General features: G+C 43.3%; 1 protein-coding gene across 26 annotated transcripts in view; it reads left to right on the plus strand.

Annotated features, from left to right (window-relative positions):
- Positions 1–22,341, plus strand: part of PTK2 (protein tyrosine kinase 2) — a 201,516-nt gene that overhangs the window by 101,084 nt on the left and 78,091 nt on the right. For 25 of the 26 annotated variants that reach the window (XM_057429733.1, XM_057429734.1, XM_057429741.1 and 22 more), the window contains 3 exons: positions 2,228–2,315; positions 19,013–19,092; positions 20,801–20,863. In XM_057429733.1, coding sequence (XP_057285716.1) covers positions 2,228–2,315; positions 19,013–19,092; positions 20,801–20,863 — 231 coding nt within the window. Of the gene's footprint in view, positions 1–2,227; positions 2,316–19,012; positions 19,093–20,800; positions 20,864–22,341 lie in introns of those variants that run through there. The other variant, XM_057429742.1, reaches the window with a different exon arrangement.

The raw sequence follows: 22,341 nt of genomic DNA on the forward strand, positions 1-22,341 counted from the left end.
TCTCTTCTTCGGACTGAACCCCCCCCCCCCCCCCCCCGGGTCCCTCAGCCGTTCCCCATCACACTTGTGCTCCAGGCCCTGCACCAGCTCCGTTGCCCTTCTCTGGCCCTGCTCCAGCACCTCAGTGTCTCTTTTGTAGTGAGGGGCCTAGAACTGAACACAGGATTCAAGTATCATGGACTAGATCAGGGTGACTGAGACAGTTTGTGTGCTCTATGTAAGATCATCCAGTTCCAACCCCTGCTACGGGCAGGGACACCTTCCACTAGAGCAGCTTGCTCCAAGCCCCTGTGTCCAACCTGGCCTTGAACACTGCCAGGGATGGGGCAGCCACAGCTTCTCTGGGCACCCTGTGCCAGCACCTCAGCACCCTCACAGTAACAAATTTCTTTCTTATGTTCAATCTCAGTCTCTCGGGTGTTCTCCACCTCTCTCGTACCTCCTACAGTCCAAAGGCTTTAGTTCAAGAGCATGTTTTCTGTGCACAAGAAGACTGAACGTGCAGTTTTCTTGATGAAATAATCCTGCCATGCATGGAATAATGTTCCCTGGTTTGTACACAGTGTGTGTGTCTGTTTGCAGTTTCTGAATTCCCTTTTTCCAGTGATTTCTATTGAGCCAGTATATTTCCAGTGGCTTCAAAGCAGAGGATACCGCAGCTCCTGTTGCAGTGGAATCTTCAGCAGCAGCAACTCCTAGTAACTTCCTATCAAATCCCCATATAAGTCTTTGATTGCAGGCAGCCAAACCACTTGCTGAAGGCCTGCTAAAACCAACAGATTGAAATGTTGCAGTATTTGTTCTTACCATCCTGAGGAGCTTGTTAAATAGACTTATTTTTGGGTAGGGCTGTAAAGAGTTTCATGCTTCCGATACTGTACTGGCACACCCAAAGGGATGAGGACATTTGTTATCGGTGCTTCATGGCAGGAATGTGTTAGAGGAGGAAGCGTGCAGTGTGTGTCAAACATTGTGGGCTGTTACCACAGGATAAGCAATAGTAATAAATTTGAGGGTTGGAAGCAGAAGTTTAGGGTTTGAGAAGCAGTAGAAGTTTGGAACAGGTCATGGATCAAGGCCAGTTCTGAATCTCCTTCACTCTGTGGTGTACTGTTAACTTGAAAAATAGGACTGTCACATCAAAAACTGGTTTGCTCAGCCTTTGCATACATCTTGATGATGAATAAGGAAGTAGGAAACCTTCGTACAGAGAAATTCCTTCTGGAACAGTTCAGAGGTGAATATTACAGCACTTGATCAGAGAAGGAGTAGGGTCATGTTGTCCCAAACATAAGAGGGCTACGGAGATGCTGTGAGGGCTGGAGCTCTGCTCTGGAGCCAGGCTGAGAGAGCTGGGCTGGGTCAGCCTGGAGAAGAGAAGGCTCCTGAAGGGGAGACCTTAGAGCAGTTCCAGTGCCTAAAGGGGCTGCAGGAAACCTGGAGAGGGGCTTTGGACAAGGGCCTGTAGGGACAGGCCAAGGGGAATGGCTTTAACCTGCCAGAGGGGAGACTGAGATGAGCTCTTAGGCAGAAGCTCTTCCTGTGAGGGTGCTGAGGTGCTGGCACAGGGTGCCCAGAGAAGCTGTGGCTGCCCCATCCCTGGCAGTGTTCAAGGCCAGGTTGGACAAAGGGGCTTGGAGCAAGCTGCTCTAGTGGAAGGTGTCCCTGCCCGTGGCAGGGGTTGGAACTGGATGAGCTTTAAGGTCCCTTCCAACACAAACCAGTCTGGGATTCTGTGTTCTTTGAGTAAGCCCTGGTTTTGTCTGTAGGATGTGGCTCCTGGTGAATAACACTGATTGCTACTCTTACTTGCAACTGCAGGATTTGTGGTGTTAAGTACCATGCTTGTCATAACCAAGGAGAAAAGCATTTGTATGGGGTCATATCAGTGGTTATGGCAACTTATCTGCTATCACTGCCTAATTGAGGTCTCTCTTCCCATGGATCTGAACCTGGTTGTTATCTGCTTCAAGATTTGATTCTTCAGTCCTCCCTGGACCTTTGAGAAGGTGATGACAGAGGTCCTTTGCAGGCATCTTTATGAAATGTCGGATACTACATTCCAGTTGAGTTCTCCGAGTAGTCAGAGGGATTTTCCTTTTAGTTTTCTGGCTTTATTTTGATTTGATCCTTATTTTTAAGTGTTTGAAGAAGTGCTTTATGTGAGAGGTAATCTCAGTTACTCTTTCTGTCTGCCCTGCTTAATTCTCTTTTTCTTGCTTTCCAGATATGAATTGAGAATTCGATACTTGCCAAAAGGTTTTCTAAACCAGTTCACTGAGGACAAACCAACTCTAAATTTTTTCTATCAGCAGGTATGTTCAGTTCTGCTATTCCTGAATTTGGTGGGGTTTGGGATGACTTTGCTGGATTTGACAAGTTCTGGATTTGTTTATGCAGAGAACATAACTGCAGAGACAGAGTAGATTCAGGGTTGCATATATGAAGCAGAAAGGGCAGGAAGCCCATGGCATCCTTCTTCAGAAGTGATGAGGAATGTTCCCCAAAGCCAAGCTAATTCTGCAGTTGCCTTCTTTACTCAGATCAAAGTTACTCTTGTTCAGCTGACTTCTTATTGTTATTTCACCCTTTATTATTGCCAGCGTGAAGAAGTGGGCAGTTTCACTAGAATTCATTGGAATTACAATGAAAACATGTTTTTTTTCACTCTTGAGGTTACTTTCATGCTTTGAGTATTGGTTACTGATTAGTAAAACTACAGAATAGTAAAAGTCTCTGTATATTAAGGACCTAAATCATACTTTTGTTCACTTAAATACTTCAAATCTGCTTTTAGACTGGGAAGCTCCAAGTACAGCTTCATGCAGGTATCTTTTAGAGGAGTCTGGACTAGGATGGTTGTAGTACTCCATAAGAATAGACTTTTAAGAATCCATGCATCTGTGAAAATTCCAACCTATTACTTATTTCCTACTTGTTAGGTGGGTCTTTCCTGCTCTGTGTGGTATGGTGTTGATGTTCTTATGCTGCAGTGTTGTTAAGAAACAGTTTGTGTTACTAATGGAGACAAATTGAACCAGATAGAGGTTTTTTTGTCACAGTTTTAAGCAAAACTATATGGAGGATTAGTTGTAATCTGGATTATTTAAAGGAGTCATTTTCTAGAGTATTGTCGTGGTAGAGGTGGAATAAGGTAGGAATGAGAAGCAGGGCAGTGTTGTCAGCTTAAATGGCAGAGCTCATGAACTACACCAGGAAAGCTCTGGAGTTTAGGTTTGAAATAGGATTTAGTTTCTATTTTTATAATACCTGATGCATTTTGTTGTGTCAAGGAACAACAAATGACATGGCGATAATGCTACTCAGGTACCAAAGGCTTCCTCCACCAAAGAAAACTGTTCCTGTGACTCCTTTTTGTTGTGTCTCTGCGTCACTCAAAAATACCCTGATCCTGGATTGCTTGTTTGGGATGAATAAACCGTGAATAAACCATGATTCTTGAGCAACACCCACTAAAATTAGGCTGTAACTGGAGCTGGTCCAAAGTGTGGCACCCTTCCGCCCTTGTGAGCAGACACGCTTGCAGATGAGGAACCAATATTTCTGATGAATTTCACATTACTTCATCTGAAAGCAGAATATATCCACTAACGTGCTCATACTCGTTTCTTTAATGTCTTCCAGCCCTTACTGTGCACAAACACACCTGCTTTAGGTAGATGACTTGATTTCTTGAATGTGTGATGAAGGTTTTGTATTGATGTATGACAGAGTTGACCTCTGAGGAGACAATTGCAGTGCAGTGATTCTCTGGATGTAGCATCTTAGATCTGGGTGATACACTGTTTCAACCTAAAAATATCTGGATTTTGGCAACTTTCTAGTACTGCCAGGGGTTCTTGCAGAAACCACAAAATCCTGTTCCCTTTCACTTTAGCAGCAAGTGACTTTCTTCATACTGGCTTTAAACATAGATTTTATAGTGATAGAACAAGGGGGAATGGCTTTGTGCTGAAGGAGGGGAGATTTAAGTTAGGTATTAGGAAGAAGCTCTTCCCTGTGAGGGTGCTGAGGCGCTGGCACAGGGTGCCCAGAGAAGCTGTGGCTGCCCCATCCCTGGCAGTGTTCAAGGCCAGGTTGGACACAGGGGCTTGGAGCAAGCTGCTCTAGTGGAAGGTGTCCCTGCCCGTGGCAGGGGTTGGAACTGGATGAGCTTTAAGGTCCCTTCCAACCCAGACCAGTGTGGGGTTCTATGATTTGTGTTTCCCATGATACAAAAGTGAGTGATGACTTACAGAACGATTTGCTGCACTCTATCATTACTCAATAGCTGGGAAGCTTCCTGCAGCATCCTCTCATTTGTGCCTCAGAGAACTACTTTTTTAAGCAAAGAATTTAAATTGCCAGAGGGATGTTTTTTAACGTTTTGTGAGAAGCACATTTTTACTAAATTGGGGGAAATGATGAGAAATAGACCCAAATGGCTCAGAATAGCAGAAAGGCTTAGAAGGTCATCAGGAACTGACATGCAAAGGCGAGAGCTGCAAGTATGTGATGATGCCCTGAATCCTGCTTCTGTTCCATAAGGAAAATCAGAGGTTCTTGTCTCCTTGCACACATTTTTGTTTCACTTCCCCTTTCTCCTCCGCCTTACCCTTAAGTATTTCTAAATGCAGTTCTTCAAAAGTCACTGTTCTTTTTGCTAGGAAGTATTTGGGTCTCCATTGTCATGGAAATGAGGCACACACATTTCCAGAGCTGTCATTCTTTGTCCATGACTGTTTTGCTCCAGAAGTCTCACTTGGCCTCTTGAATATATTAGGAAAAAAATGACTTTTCTCTGATGCAGCGTTAAGGCAACACCACTGACTCAAGAGAAGGCAGCAGGAAATGGATTTGAGCGGTAACACTGCATTATAAAACAGAGTGACAACGGGGGGGGGGATGTGGAAAACCAGGGAAAGATGATTTTTCCCATTCCGTCTCATTGTCATTCCGGCAGCATTTTAACATCCTCTTTGCTGCCCACAGCTCTCAGAAACATCGTGTTGTACAGAGGCAAGAACAGCAGAATGTATGGGGGGGTGGAACTAGATGATCTTAAGGTTCTTTCCAACCCTAACTATTCTATGCTTCTATGATCATACGTGCACACATGGGTATCACAAGCTTTCTGCACAGAAATAACCACATTAGATAATGAACATAGGACTTAGTTATAGAACTCTGACAGAATAACATTCTGTAATCAAATTGTGGGTGTAAGTAGAAGTCGAATACATTGCTGTGTCACGTATTATAAGAGAGAAAATAGGAGATTTAGAGGACCAGATGCTGCCCATGGCTAAGTCTTTCGAGATGAGGCCGAGAACCTATTTCTAACTTGATAACATCTAAACACATGTTGTCTGGCTTATTAAAAATGTATAGCATCAGATTAAGAGTTCATGAGGAGGAAAAGAAATCTGGTGACCTGTGTCACCCTGAATGGTCTGTGGGGTTTAGAAAATGAGATTTTCTATTGAATGTGCGCTGCAGAGCAGTGGTATTGTCGGAAAAGAAGCCAAGTTAGAGTAAGAGACTAAATCCTCAAGTGATCTTCATCTTCCAGAAGAGCACAGAACGTTTGTAAAGATAACAAAGCATTACCTCAATCACTGTCAGCAGACGTGGTTTACTCATACAGTTAACCCAAACCACAGTTACCAGGCTGTTAAACTGAAAACTGGCAGGTTTCTCACTTCGCATGCATGACTACTCCCATTCACTCCACCGAGCGCATCGCCCTGGATAAACTGGTGCAAGCATCTCAGTCTTCTCGGCTTGGGCTTAATATGTGAAATGTTGTATTTCATTTTCCCCTTGATTTTCACTGTTTTAGAGATGCTGTGAGCTGGTTTTTGTTTAGATAGTCTTGATTTCCAAGACTGCTGAACAAGTGAAGAATCTGTGAGCAGGACTGCGGGTGCAGCCATTTGTCATCGGTGGCCGTCGTTCTGCCATCTGCAGTGGGCGTAAGCTGGTCTAATTGGAAGTGTAAAAGCAGGGCACTTAATGAGGCTTTTCGTAAGAGTGCCCCTGGATTGCAATCTGCACAGCAAAGGATTAACATTAGTGTGTGTGAGGGGGGAACCACACAACTTGTGTGTAACATCAGGGTTAGTTGTACTAATACTGGTACCGTGTGGTTCATCAAAGCAGAGAATCACAGAATCCAGGTTGGAAGGGACCTCAAGGATCATCTGGGCCAACCTGTCTAGGCAAAGCATGACCTAGATTGCATGGCCCAGTACCCTGTCCAGCTGAGTGTTGAAAGCGTCCAGTGCTGGGGAGTCCAGCACTTCCTTGGGGAGAATTTCCCTCTTGTGTCCAGTTGGAATCTCCCCAGGAATAACTTGTGCCCATCACCCCTGGTCTTTTCCATGTGACTCCTTGTAAAAAGGGAGGCTCCGCATTCTTTGAAGCCACCCTTTAAATACTGGAACATGGTGATGAGGTCTTGCCTGAGTTTTCTGAGGGCTGAAAAAGCCCAGCTCTCTCAGCCTTTCCTTATATGCATCTTGTGTTTCAGGCTGTGCTGCAGCTTTGAGATGGGGTAGAGAGGCTGACACTTAGTCCATCCCTTTTGACTGGAGGAGATGGGTGTTCAGGACATGTCATTTTACATTCCCATTGAGAGCTCTGATCAACAGCCTAATGCTAGAACTGTGTCTTACCTTTTACTGCTGTTTGGAAGGTGTCAAAGGCAGTAGGTGAGTCTGAGGTGTCTTCCATTCAATGGAGCATTTAGGTGGTGATGCAGCGCTGTCTTTATTATTCCCCTGGCCCCACGTGCTTACAGTTTCAGCCAAATCAGGCAGATTGGATCCCACCCAGTGCTGGGAGGTTCAAGTGTTCACAAATCAGGAAACCCCAGATTTATGGCTGCCTGCACAGTTGGCAGATGCTCATGGCGTGGGTTTTATGTCCCAGCCTTCAGCTGTGTCCTGATGTATTGTATGGCCACATCTGAACCAAAGTGAACTCTAATCCCCTCCTCAAAACCTTAACCGTGAAGTACACAGGATTCCTGAGTTAAAAACACTGTCAGTTCATGTTTGTCAGTAACCTTTTGCATTTGTCCTTGTGGGTTGTTTTGTACATCTCAGAAGAATGCAGATCTGTGTCTTCTCCATGAATTTTGTCCATTTCTGAAGAGGAAACAAGCATAGAGGTCCAAAGGAGAATTAAAGAATCAGAGTTTTCAAGTAATGAAAATCAGACTTCATGTTTCTCTTGTACTTTGGGGGACGATTTCCAGTTGCTTTCAATAAGCGTTGGTGACATTCATTGAGGGTGTCTTCCCTTCCCTGTGTTCCATTGATATGGCTGTTGGGAGGTGGAAATAAGGGCGACAGGCTTCTCTCTTTTGCCTTAGTGGCTGAGTGAGGAAGGAAAGCCATATCTCACATCAAGATAGAGCTTTGAAAAACACTCATATAATGAGAATCAGACGTAAGCTACTTGAATTGCCTTCCTTTTATCGTGGGACAAGAGCCCGCACACATTTATCCTTCAATAACATGTTAGCCTCCAGTAATTGGAGATGGTTTATCCCTTGATGAAAAGGGAGTAAGCATCTGTATAGGGGGGTGGAGAGGGGGAACCCGGCTCTTGGCATCAGCTGTTCCATTGTCACTGTCCTTGTGCTTCAAACAGGGACTCTTAAAGTAATTTGGGGGGGTGTTTATTGGATACCAAAGAGCAAGAAAAGGGTGTTTTTATCAGTGTAAAATTCTTCTTTACGCTGCCTTATTTAGCCTGCAATGTGGAGCTGCCCTGGATGTGCACATATATATATATACACACACATATATGTATATGTATATGTGTATAAGCATGTATGTATATATATATACACACACATACATATATAATAAAGGAGAACATAGGACTGGGCCATGTTTTGTATTTGCTATTTAAAACAAGTCAAAGTTTGTGTAATGCACAACAGAAAGAATTGCAAACAGAGAGGATGGTCTCAAAGTTAGGGCAGATCAATGATGCTCCACACAAAATGAGCTGAATTCTGTGCCACAGGGATTCTGTGTTTCACCAGACAGGTTCATTTTCATAAGAACACTGTTTTTAGAAGGAAAAGAGGAAAAAAGTGATACCGGTTTTCATTTAAAATAGGAAAAATAACAGGAAAATGCTCTAAGGAAAGAGACCTTGTGTCTGTGGGCAAATGGCACTTTTCTGCTCTGTCTTGATGTTTTCTGTAAAGATAATGTCAGCACTTTAAAAGCATTTTCTGATATGAAAATTCTCTTTTATATTGTGGCAGATAAATGCATTTATTTTTATAACACTGTCCCCAACACATAGGAGATTTTAAGTGCAGGCAATTACTGTAGTAACTTAATGAGTAAAGTTTTCTAAGGCTTCGGTGTATGAGATATAATTTGAAGTCAGGCTGGGAATTATGCTCTTCAGCCTAATTAAATAACAGCACCTCTTCTACCCTAATAAAACTAGGAGACCTAAAGCGAATGACTTTGACAGGAAGAGCTTTGAAGGGAATCGAGGACACAGGGAGAACAGTTGGCATCCTTCCTGATGGCGGCAGCCTGTTGCACACAGAAAGCGAACCAAGGAAGAGTTCATGATTGACTCATAAACTGTGTCCTGCAGGGAAGCGGTAACACATGTAGGAATTGCAGCTGCTTATATAGATATCTACGTATGTATTTAAAACATGATCAATTTATAAATCAAAGTGAAGGTCATCTGCTCCTCACAGCTTGCAGAAGTTAATAGAAGTGAGATATCCTTTATGGAGTTTGGTTTCTGGCTGAAATCGCACCACCTCATAAAGTACTCATTATTCAACTAAAGGTTTTACGCTCTCAAAACCATGCTGGCATTGTTGTTATTGAGGTTGCTTCTTCTGTAATTGTGCAGCTCCTTTGATATCTTCCAAGTGTTCTGTGTCAAATGCCTGCTTTCTGCTAGCAGTGCTGTATGATAGGAATGTAAAGCCTACTCCTCTTCCTAAATACCCCTGAAACAGTCAGCCAAGCTCAGGCCAAAGCAAAAGCTGGCTGCTTTGATTTAGAGCTTCCACCTGTCAGTTGGGGTAGTGAGAATAGTGGATGTGAGCTTTCTTGCAGTCATCTATGAATCAATCTTCATTCAACATGTGAAATGTAAAATGCTCAGGACACGTTTCCATGCACGGATGCATGGATATGGCTTTGTTAGTAATCTTGAACAAAATGTCATTCTAATCACTATATTAGGTTGTAAATCACATGCATCAGGCCTAAAATAAGGTAGGCTTACGTTGGTGCTTGGCCTCATTTGTCCTGGAAAAGCAAAACTCTGTCGGAGAGGGTAAGTATAAAATTAGCAGTTAGTAAGGCACGCTTAGTAGGTTGAGTATTCTATGGCTCCCAAGAGTATAGTCCTACTTTAGGGAAGATCTGAGAGGCAGCAGTGCCTATTGCAGTGGCATCTGGAGATCAGCCCACTCGGACAGAAGGGATCATTTTTAGTCATTCTGTCCCTAACAATGCCTCGTCACAAGTTGATTTCCCCCCACCCCATCCCTAATGCCCTTATTATTAACAGAGGAGCTTCCAAAATTAGGTAGAGATGTCAAAGATCACCTCTAGATAATAGAGAGTCTGTGACCTTGGATGATGAAGGGGAGGAGCAGCTGAGGGCAGATGGCAAATGAATGTTATCCTGATACTGAATCTGTGCTTTTAACTCAGCTACAAGAGGCCCAAGCCTTAATTTTCCCTAATGTAGACTTCTACAATAAGTAGTATTATCAGATGGGTAAATAGGGGAGGGAACACAAACCTGTTTCCCTTCTGTGTATGTTTAAAAAAGCCACCATTATGATCATTAAGGTGGCTCCTAAAAATATTGATGACATTAGAGGCATGCTTTGGGCTTTTGTGCATATGGTACTTCGTTCAAAGCAGATGAGGCACAGATCTGAGGGTTAATTTTGTATAGGATTTGTGCTGCATGGTGTGGGTTGGAACCCTGTTCTTTCAGGCTAATTATTCTGATTCTGTAATGGAGAAAACTCAGTGTCCTGTGGGAACTTGCTGTTGGTAAACGAGGGTGGGCTCTGCTTTGAAGAGATGGAGGAGCTATCTCCTTTTGGAGTTTGGTGATGCAGATATAAGCAGTTATATTGGGTGACCTATGAAAGGTGTCTGCTCATAGCAGGGGGGCTGGAACTAGATGATCTTTATGGTCCTTTCCAAACCATTCCATGACTGTTCCTCATTGACTGGATGATGTGTCTGTCCCAGGGTGCACTACAGTGTTTCTGTGGTGCATTTAATGCTACAAGAACAATTACAGCAGAAACCACAGAATGTTTTAGATGATGATGTCTGTAGGGTACCACACAAGAGCTGTGCCATGGATTGTGGTGAACTTCATGTGGTACCTGCTCCAGGTGTGGAACAAAAGAGGAGAGTTTTCACAGTGAGAATTAGCCACTGGAATAATCACTGCAGGGAAGTGGTGATTCCCAGCGCTGGGCAGTTAAGATTGAGCTGCATAGGGTGCTGGGACATCTAATCCGGGTCATGCTTTGCCTAGAAAGGTTGGCCCAGATGATCCTTGAGATCCCTTCCAACCTTGAGGTCCCTTCCATGAACCACATGCAGTCTGAACTGCAGAGTACCCTGAACACAGAGCAACAACGTTCATTTTTAATGTGGAATTGTGGGGAAAACAGATGCGGTCTGTGCTTCAGTCATGGTCTCAATCACGTAAGTAGTTGTTGAAGATAAGTTTTTCCAATAGATACATTGAGGATTTCTGGACTTCTATGGACAGTAAGTGAATTATTATTGCAGGCACAGGAAGGTTAAGAAGAAGGTTGTGTTTGTTACTATAAATGCCACTAAATGAGCAGCAATACAACATTTCTGAATATAAAAAACACCTAAAATATCTGGGTAGAAGAAACGGATAAGGAGAGAACGATGTAATGGGACTTTTTGTTGTCCATGCTTTGTTAAACTGTTATAATTGCAATTCTTATCCTACTTACTCAATGGAGAAGGCATTTTGTTTCTTTGTCTGCCTATCTAAATATCTTGTGATTTCTTTTGGTTCTGCACTTAACTCTTTAGGGGGTACTTCATCACCCAAGTGCTGTTTAAATGCAGCTTTCAAAGCAATGCCACTTGGGAACTAAAATCAAGGAGGACTCAGTTGTGTAAGTAGGTCATAGACATTGAAAGTGAAGCAAGAGAAATTGATGACTTATTTTTACATGTCCTCCTGAAAATTGGGGATTATCCTATGGGAAATGGCAGGGTAACATGAAATGAGCCAGGAAAGCCAGTGCAGTGGCTGGTTATTGGTACTCACCCTGTTTGAGGCATCATTTCATACTGCCATCGCTCAAGAATTTACACCGTAGTTAACACTTTAAACCAAAACTCAGTGGAAAGTTTGGTGATTTTATGTCATAATTTCTAAGGATATACTCAAAATTAAACCTAAAATACGTATTTTAAGACACATAAGAGTGGGTTTAGCTCTTAAAGCACCAAACTCTGGGAAGACGCTCAGTACGAAGCTCAGGATTGTTTTACTCTTGTTCTTAGTAAAGAAATCCCCCTGTAGCTTGGTGGCTTTATGCACTTCAAGGCACTTGTCAGCCTGAGAGAGCCTTTTCCTGGAGTACTGCAGCTGCAGGGGAAGCTCGTGTGCAGGAAACTGCAGCAGATGGCTCCTGAAAGCAGCAGCTGGTACATGAAATCCAAAGCCTGTGATAGATTTCTGCTTAAATCATGTGTGCTAGTGCAGGGCTTGTCTCTGCTTTCTCCGGCCTCACAAACACGGGCTGGCCTCTGTCTCCAGTTCTTGTTTGAAATTATACCAGCTGGAATTTGCTGGCCATTTATAGAGGAAAGCGCCCATTATTTCCCAGTGAATTTGAGGAAGTTTGATGTTTCACCATCAGTCATTTGCCTGTTCAAGTAGAAAACCAAATACGTTAAAAGTCTGACCTCAGAAAGGAAAGTGGGCTTTTGTTTCGGTGCCTGTCTTCCTGGTGGAAAAAGCTTGGTTCAAGGTTCAGTGTTCCTCCTTTCTTTTGTTGTGATTTAAGAGCATCTTGGAACTTTTGATGCTCAAAAGGCCAGAGACATGGCAGGGATTTTTGTTCTAACTGGTGAATAGTGGTCAAAAAATCAATGGAAGCAATAGGTGAGAATACAAAGTAAATAACCAAGTGAATTCTCACTGAGTATCAGGGCGTTTATATGCCAGGGAATCTGTTATGCTGCATGCCTAAATTCTTGTTGGCTTTAAGTACTCTGCTGCCCTTTCTAAACATGGATTCAGTGCACACAGGCAGTATCTGTTGGGGGGGACTGACAATTTTCTTTCACTTTTTATTTTACCAGAGCATGGAGAAGACTCCTTTTTCCTACCTCTTAGAGGTGCTGTTATAGTTGGCATTCATGTTTTCCACACAGTGCATCCCTTCCTTGTAGACTGTATGAAGTTGTTGTGACCAAGAAGTTAACTGCAAATGTGAAGCCTACTTGAATTCTTCCTTGCCAGCCTGTGAACAAGCAAATGCAAGTGCCAGTCCTGGGTCGGGGCAGTCCCAAGCACAAACACAGGCTGGGCAGAGAATGGATTGAGAGCAGCCCTGAGGAGAAGGACTTAGGGGTGTTGGGTGATGGGAAGCTCCCCGTGACCAAGAAACGTGCACTTGCAGCACAGAAAGACAACTGTGTGCTGGGCTGCATCACCAGCAGCTCAGGGAGGGGATCCTGCCCCTCTGCTGTGCTCTGGGGAGAACCCCCTGCAGTCCTGATCCAGCTCTGGGGCAGCAGCACAAGAGGGACATGGAGCTGTTGGAGCGAGCCCAGAGGAGGCCATGGAGATGCTGCGAGGGCTGGAGCAGCTCTGCTCTGGAGCCAGGCTGAGAGAGCTGGGCTGGGTCAGCCTGGAGAAGAGAAGGCTCCTGAAGGGGAGACCTGAGAGCAGCTCCAGTGCCTGAAGGGGCTGCAGGAAACCTGGAGAGGGGCTTGGGACAAGGGCCTGTAGGGACAGGCCAAGGGGAACAGCTTTAACCTGCCAGAGGGGAGACTGAGATGAGCTCTTAGGCAGAAGCTCTTCTCTGTGAGGGTGCTGAGGTGCTGGCACAGGGTGCCCAGAGAAGCTGTGGCTGCCCCATCCCTGGCAGTGTTCAAGGCCAGGTTGGACACAGGGGCTTGGAGCACGTGGAAGCTCTCCCAGGATCTGGTCTGCGGGGGGAGGCTTCCTCAGGCTTTGGTCAGGGGTTGTGTCCCTGCCACAACTGTAAATCTGATTTCAACTCGTTACATTTACCAGAGAAATCCTAGGGAAAACCTGAAATCACCACCACAATTTGCAGGAGAAATGATTTTTGCCTCTGTCTTCCCTTATGCTGTTTTCCAGTGTATTTTTTTTCTTCAAGTGCAGATAAGCACATTATGCTAAAGTGCCAAATTGGATAAGTAAGTGGAAGCTAGAGTGTTGCAAGCAACATAAACCAAAGTGATTCACTTCAGATGCAATAGTCAGGGGTTTTGATTGCTACCAAATAAAAAGTATGTAGGCTTTCAGCAGTAAAACACTTGAACTCATAATCCTGGTGTAAATCTTGAGTGTTGCCATGTTAATCTTTAATCATTTTTGTTGCTAAAGCATTGTAACCATGAAGTACAAGATGACTGAAGGCTTCATGGAGTCTTCATCATTGAAGAGCATCTGGTCTCTAGTATGTAGTGTAAGTGAAGTAAGGCCACACAGGTCTAGAAGGAATGCCTGGAAGCCTTTGTTGGGTTGGTGGAAATCAGGTTCCTTCTTTGGCTGGTTGGGTTTTTTGGGGTGGCTTTTTAAAGGTAGGTTTGTGTGGCGAGTTGATGCAGCGTGCTCTTGCGAACTAGGTAACATTAAGGTATATTAAATAGCATCCTGCAATTGTCTGGTTTAGCTTTTGGAGCGATCGCATTCTGAACAATTAAAATGGGGAGCAGACTAAAAGCAGAGGCACTTGATCTGTGTGAAGAGTATATAAATATATATATTTTGATTATATATATATCTTGGTGCTGTACTCTTCAACCTTCTTTGAGACATTGCAGACTGTTAACTGAATCACAGAATAGTTAGGGTTGGAAAGGACCTTAAGATCATCCAGTTCCAACCCCCCTGCCATGGGCAGGGACACCTCACACTAAACCATGTCACCCAAGGCTCTGTCCACCCTGGCCTTGAACACTGCCAGGGATGGAGCATTTGCAGCCTCCCTGGGCAACCCCTTCCAGTGCCTCACCACCCTAACAGGAAAGAATTTCCTCCTTATATCCAATCTAAACTTCCCCTGTTTAAGTTTTAACCTGTTGCCCCTTGTCCTGTCACTACAGTCCCTAATGAAGAGTCCCTCCCCAGCATCCCTATAGGCCCCCTTCAGATTCTGGAAGGCTGCTATGTTCCACCAAGGAGGGCAGTTCTGCACTATAACATGAGCTTACAGATAACAGTGTCTCCAAAATGCATAGAACAGGATTCATCCTTCCTTTTGACACAGAATCCCAGACTGGTTTGGGTTGGAAGGGACCTTAAAGCTCATCCAGTTCTAACTCCCTGCCACGGGGAAGGACACCTTCCACTAGAGCAGCTTGCTCCAAGCCCCTGTGTCCAACCTGGCCTTGAACACTGCCAGGGATGGGGCAGCCACAGCTTCTCTGGGCACCCTGTGCCAGCACCTCAGCACCCTCATAATAAAGAATCTTCTTCTAAATCCACAGTGTATGGAAATACCTGGTAAAATTCTTTAGGTTTGTCAGAGTTTCATTTCCCTGTCTTTGTATGTATATAGGCTTTAGACTCTTAAAGAGAGGGCCTTCTGTCTCTTAGACAAAAATTAGTCTCATTTCTCTCATTTAAGTATTAACAATAATAATAATGAAAGTAATAATTGAGCAAACACAAAAGACTTTGGGGAAAACTATTCAATAGCTTGTGGCAATGCATTTAATTACCATGAAATTATCTCTTGTGTCTCTTCCATTTCAGATCTGCTCGGGCTTTTTCCTAAGGAGGTTTTACAGCTTGTGCTGAACCTCTTGCAAAACTCTTATCTCATCTTCGCACGAGCCTCAGTTCATGCATTGATCTAATGCCATCTCAAAGAGAATAGTCAAGAAAAATTAGAGGTGATAAGAGAAGTTTGCATTAGTATTCTGGGAGCAGATATTGAATCTGCTTTCCCCCCCCTCTGTAGACTTAAATGAAATGTAAAGAAGAATGTGTGCAGACAGGTTTCTGAGAGAAGGAAGATAAAATGCATTAATTCCATCCATTCGTTACCTTTGCCATCCGTAATAGGATACTGCTCAACCTAGCTAGACCACAAGATTATGGCCAGAGGCTTCCTCAAGCTTATAATCTCTTTGTATAGCTTCCAGTATTTAAATACAGCAATAAATAGGTGTATATAATGTACCTGCAGTGCTTTATGAAAATCCAGTGCAGCTGGTTTTGATGAGAGGATATCAGGACTGATTTTGTGAACACTGCTGTTAGTTACTTGTGGACACTGGATACGGGATATTTTTTCCCATGTTTTCTTATTTCTAATCCTATTTCATAGGTGGATAAAATCATTTTTATCCCCCTCCTCAGGTTGAGTAACAGTGAATGAGAAAGACCTAAAACTCCCCATCCCAGTACCAAGGAACTTCAGATACACACACAAGGGAGTCTCTGTTGATTGAAATGTGTCATGTGTATTTACTTTACTCCACCTTTATGATGTATCTGTGTTTGTCCGTCTCTTTTGGACTGGGATGGGCAAAACCACCCTTTCTGGTGCTTGTCACACTACCCAAGTTGTGCGCTCAAGTCAGCAGCCGTCTGCTTGCAGCGTTGTGGTAAAAACACCTCACTGTTGTCTTGCAAAGAAGCTGAGATTTTTCACAACACTTATTTCTTCTCCCAAATCGTTGGAGTGGGGAATGTTTAAAACTCTCACAGTCGAGTTCTGGTGCCTGTGGTTGCAGAGTCAAACTGGGCAAATGTGACTGCAATCTGTGAACGCTCACAAGCCAGAGGGCAAGAGGAAAGCACCCCCAGCCTGTAAATGTTTGAGTAATGTTGCTTATTTATTTATGGGTAAGTAGTTACTTGAGGCTAGCAGCATTTTGAAACATGTTTGCATGAAACTGAAGATGCTCTTCAGCTGTTTATTTTAATAAATGAAGTAATTCAGTACTGGGATCTACAAGGCAATGAGCTGTGAAGAGAAATTAATACATACAAATATTGTATTCTGTGATGCTGGATTTGTTCATGATAGTCTACTGGCCTCAAATGAGTGTTGCTTCTGCAAGGGGGAATTTTATGTGTGAAGATTGGAAAAACACTTTGATACACTCAGTTCTTTTTCATGTCTAAATACCTGAAGGAATAGGTCGATAACACGAGGCAGGCTAGCTAATGCTACAGCCTCCTGTCAGGCAGTTGTAGGTAGTGATAAGGTCCCCCCTGAGCCTTCTTTTCTCCAGACTAAACCCCCCCAGGTCCCTCCCTCAGCAGTTCCCCATCACACTTGTGCTCCAGGCCCTGCACCAGCTCCGTTGCCCTTCTCCAGCACCTCAATGTCTTGCTTGTAGTGAGGGGTCCAGAACTGAAAACAGGATTCAAGGAGCAGCCTCACCAGTGCCCAGTGCAGGGGCACAATCACTGCCCTGGTCCTGCTGCCTCACTGGTGCTGATACAGGCCAGGATGCTGGGGGCTTCTTGGCTGCCTGGGCACAAGCTGCTCGTGTTCAGCAGCCCTCAGGTCCTTTTCCACTTGCAGCTTTCCAGCCACTCTGCCCCAGGCCTGGAGCATTGCATGGGGTTGTTGTGACCCGAGTGCAGGACCCGGCACTGAGCATTGCTGTAGCTTATGCAATTGGTCTCGGCCCATGGATCCATATCCATGGTAGGTACTGTGGATACACAGTATGTGTGGTCATACAGCTGACAGTTCTGTGTGATCTATGCATGGTTGTTCATAAATTATTTCATACATAAGATGCCTCGTCCATTAGAGCAGTGACTTTACCTGGCTAACACACGCAGGACTCTGCACTTAGGGGCTTTCATGGTTTTGAATGAAAATACAGAGTCAAAACGTCTTGCTGGAAGATGCATCTCAGTTTATATCATTTGCACCCTTTGTATTTACCAGATAAAGAGTCTGGGGCTGGGGAGCTTTTTTATTAACCTTTAATTAGCTCAAACCTCATACACGTTACCAGAAAAACTCAACCAAAATGGGGGTTTAACATGAGAAGCTGGTTTTGGTTGGGGTTTTTGTGTCTTCTGTTGTGAGCATAATGAAGAAAAGTACTAATTCTCTGTATTTTGTGTATTACTACCATGGGAACGCTAAATTACTATTTCCATAGTGTATACAGATAGCAAACCACATGATGGTGAAGGGCAATTATTCCTTCTCCTGTCTCTCTCATTAGTATTGGTAGGAGTTGAATTGAGAAGTGTTAAAAGCGTGTTGTATGAGTTCAAATCCAGAAGCTTTGTCCTGACATTGCAGCTATGTAATAATTAATATTTTCACTCTTGCACAGTTTATCACATCTTTCTTTCATATCTGTCAATAGCACATTCATTTTTTACATCCACTTCATATCTAGGAGGGACTCTGTATTTGTTGCTGGATCCAGCTGGCACACTGATGAGGGAATCCTGTGGTGCACGCTCATGTGTTCCTGGGAGGATGCTGACTGGAGAGGACCTCCAGCTGCTGAATCTGCTGCTGCACCTCCTTATCTTTTCAGTTATGGATTTCATAGCAGTAGCAGTTTGAAACAGTTTTCCTTACAACTTGTCATCCCTCCAAAACCCTGTTTTGTGAGGTGTATTGCTTTCATGCCATATAATCTCCTCTTTGATCTCCAAGTCAGTCATGTGGGGTTTTGTGATGCTTCAGGATTTTCTGCAGCTTCAGGATCTTAGGATCTCAATAGCAAGTTTATGATTCCATAAGATAGAGGATAACATGAGGCATTAAAAGAAAAGTTGTACTTCTATAGAGATATGTCCCTGGTAAACATGTGTTGCTCGGAAGACAGGATTTGCAGGGTTAAGTTCTTCAGCACTCATTCTGTTCTCATTTATTGTCTCTTTGGGTTAGTAACTGTATAAATTACTTCAGTTTACTTTCAGTGGTCAAAGTGTTAGTAAAAAAGTAGGATTTCTGCCTATATCAATGTTACTAAATGAAACATGTTCAGGATGAAGCTTTGACCCACCATAATCCGTCTTGTGGAATGCTTGGCATGCTCTGTGGCACAGCTGGGGGACAATGCATGCCAGCTGTGGTCCAAGTATGCCGGTTTGACCCTACCATCCTCTGCAGGAGGGATGACCATTTGGCTTCCTCTTGGTCAGAGCACACTCCTTGGCCTGTTTTATTTCCTACTGTAGAGGGTCACCATCTAGTTTCACTCCTTTCTTCTTTGTGCTCGTTCAGACACTATTTTAAATCAGTATATATTATGATTTTCACATGCAACTTTTTACTTCCTGCAGTTTCTGTTTTCACAGTATGGATGGACGTGCATGGACAATTGTCCATTCTATCTGCATGATTTTAGATGTGCCTACAGAATAAAAAGCTCCTGACCAAGGTGGTTCAAAAACACAAGCATACGTTCCTGTATCTTGACTGCAGATGCAACCATCTGCTCAGCCTCCTGTGATGGTTTTGATTGTACTTAATAAAACACAGATAATATTGATGTAGATAAGGAAGTTTTTTTAACCAAGTTCATTGCAGTCAAAATGGATTTCTTGGAGAAGCTCAGGTCATTTGTGGAGAATATGAACATAACTTGTGTTGTCTCTTCATGCACTGTGAAGAGTGAATCCAAAGAGCTAACCAGAAGACGTGTGTATTCTGAAGTTGTTTGGGCAGCGTTTCAGTCTGTATTGGCATTGATCTCCCTGTGACACATACCTGCTTCTTTTGCTGTAGGTGAAAAATGACTATATGTTAGAAATAGCAGATCAAGTGGACCAGGAAATTGCTTTGAAACTAGGCTGCCTTGAAATCCGGTAAGCTCATCGTTTCATTTATTATTTAACATGTTTCTGACTGAATATACACATTAATTTTGGAACTGCTTAGAGTTGATCAATGTCTGACCAATACAGTTGAATAAAGCACTCCTTTTGCAGCAAAGTAGGTTGAAGAAAAGCAGAATTGACTGTGTTGTAACTGATTCCTGATGATAAAATTAACGTTAATTCTGACATGTTAATTTATTACATTTTGATACTGCCTTTTGGGTGAATTCTTCATCCGAATAATTCAAAGACCTCTACAGTGAAGTATATTTAAAAGAATAAGAAATCTGTGGTGTTATTTAGCAAATAGTCTTGTCGTTGTGCCTGCTAAAGGATGTAATTAAAGAGAAATGCTGCTACCTTTCCTCTGTGCATTTCCTCAAGTGTTACTCTGCTGTTTTCAAATGATTACATCTTGAAGGATGCTTTGTGGTGGTTTTGGTACTGCTGTCAACTGTGTGTAGACAGCTGGAAAATAAAATAAAGATGTATTTATCAGATGAAGAGATCCTTGAGCTGGTTCCCAGCGCAGCTTCTGAAATGCATGTTTGGGGGTTTTGCTAATTTATGGAGAATTTCCAGCCTGAAATGTTTGCTTTGGTTCTACTGTTGTCTCACACAGGGAGGTTAGGGATGGAAGAAGTAAAATTGATAAGAAATTGATGTAAACTTGTTACCAGAGAGTAAAAGTGTCCTTTGAACAGTTCTTCCTAAACTAAAACACAATTTAGGCTTATGAAACTTCCCAGGTATCACAGGAGAGCCTGCTGTCTGCTGGTAGCCCCAGAGAAAACAAAGCTTCTTTTAATGTAACTGCAAACTCTTTATGCACTTACATTGTTGTGGGTGCCTTACTTCAGAACAGGAGGATAATAATGCATGGTTATTTTGTCAGCCAGGGTCTCATGCTGGGAATCTTCAGAGTGTTGTCATGAGATATTTCTTGTAGATGACTGCTAATATCGGTTGATTTGCATTATGGATAAGTAAGAAATTTTCTCTGATGTAAAGTAGTTAGAAGGAAGAAGTTATTTGCTTTGAGTATGATGAGGCACTGGCACAGGGTGCCCAGAGAAGCTGTGGCTGCCCCATCCCTGGCAGTGTTCAAGGCCAGGTTGGACACAGGGGCTTGGAGCAACCTGCTCTAGCGAAAGGTGTCCCTGCTGATGGGAGGGACTTGGAACTGGGTGAGCTTTAAGGTCCCTTCCAACCCAAACCATTCTATAAGTACTGGTCCACCTTCTCAGTGAAACCAATGATCCCATCCCTCTCTCAGCAGCTACTCAATCTTGATACGTGTTAGTTTTTTAATGTGAACATATCTGGATTGACACTGGTTTCACTATTCCCTGCTGCCTCTGCTTCTCCCTGTTACATGCACAGGCAGGAGTGCTGATACAAAGGAAGGAGACACTGTTGGAGGTTCAAAGGAGCTGCTGAAGGGCAGGTTAGATGACTTTGGTAGCAGCATAGTTAAGCTGGCTTAAAGTGCTTCTGTAAATGCAGAACTGCTGTAGTCATGTTTTGTACAATAAAGATCTGATCTGTTGAGGTAGGAAAATAGGGTATATTTATATTTGAATTAATTCTGCCAATGGTTTCTAATGGTCTCTTAAAGATTTGACTGTGTTGATGTTGTAGTTTTAAGCTGGATCATCCAATAATGGTTGCTTTCAAATATTTTTCCTGGCTTCAGGAGATCCTACGGAGAGATGAGAGGCAATGCTTTAGAAAAGAAGTCCAACTACGAAGTGTTAGAGTAAGTATGATGTTCTAGCTTGGGGTCTGAACTGTTTCTTCATGATGACCATTAAATTCAGTTGATTACAAAAATTCCCATTGTAACTTTGAGTTCCATGAAGTTTGTTGAGATCTTCCAGTGCTTTATTATAAGAAGAGGATGATGAAGCTGTTCAAGGTATAGAAGTAAGAAGAACACCTTTAATTCTAGTCTAGGGAAGCAGGGGTGGAGTTGTTCAAACTGGGTCAAGCCTATTATGATTTGTTGCTATTTTGCTGATGTTTATGGGTTCATCAAGTCTAATTCTGAGGCGATTTTGCTTCTAAATGTTTTTCTGTGCATTCTTCACTTGCGACTCACCTATGGTAATGTTTGAGTCCCTTGAATACGTTTGTGGCATGAGTTTTAATTGGTTTTACTTCTGTTTGCTCAGGATGTGGATTTCCTGAAGTGTGACCTTGCAGTTAGCAAGTTTACTGTTTATGTATGCCAAATTTGAAGAAGAGCAAGAAGCATCCTTACACTGAAAGTGTTTTGGTTACTGCTGTGGGTTAACGCCAGCTGGCATTTAAGCCCCCATACTCTCGCACACTCTCCCAGTTGGGCTGGAGGAGAGAAGCAGAACAGTAGAAGTGAGAAAACTTGTGGGTTGAGATAAAGACAGGTTAATGGGTAAAGCAGAAGCCACAACACACAAGCAAAGCAGGGAGTTCATTCACCACTTCCTGTGGTCAGGCAGGTGCTCAGCCAACCCCAGGAAAGGCTCCATCACGCATAACAGTGACTTGGGAAGACAAGTGCCATCACTCCGAATGTCCCCTCTTTCTTCCTCCCCCACCTTTAAATCCTACTATGACATCCTGTGGTCTGGAATATCCTTTGGATCAGTTGGGTTCAGCTGGCCCAGCTGTGTCCCCTCGCAACTCCTTGTGCACCCCCTTCTGTTTTCTGTCAGTAGTGAAAATGCCCTGGTTGAGGAAATGCAGGAAACAAAATGAGAATGGACCTACAAAGATGAATGGGAAGAGCAGATAGCCACAGCTGAGAGGTGATGTAAAGGAGATCTGAATGTCCTGTGAGTTACAGTGGTTGCCGTTTGCTTCTGTTCCAGTAACAACTTGAGAAAGATGTTCTTGTGTTAGGTATTTGGCAACTCAGAAGCTACAAACAGGAGCACTTAGGTTAACAGCTTTGGAAAAACTGAGATGGAGGAATCCCTGCCCATGGCAGTGGTTGGAACTGGATGATCTATAAGGTCCTTTCCGACCCAAACCAGTCTGGGATTCTGTAACAGATGCCACCAAGTAGTAATTAATAATTACAGTAGGTGAGAGTTCCTGGAGGACTCAGCATGGGGCTGCTTCCAATTGAACAGTGACGTGTTTCTTTCCATCTGTTTTCCACTGTATTTTCCAAGCAGTAACTGATTTGGTAGGAAACAACATAATTGCTGCTATGAAAGACTGAAGTGAAACAAACTCCTGATATGCAGAATC

This window comes from Pezoporus wallicus, unplaced genomic scaffold, assembly GCF_028554395.1.
Source record: "Pezoporus wallicus isolate ANWC-B61680 ecotype Strahan unplaced genomic scaffold, APGP_CSIRO_Pwel_v1 contig_7545, whole genome shotgun sequence".
Taxonomy (NCBI): domain Eukaryota; kingdom Metazoa; phylum Chordata; class Aves; order Psittaciformes; family Psittacidae; genus Pezoporus; species Pezoporus wallicus.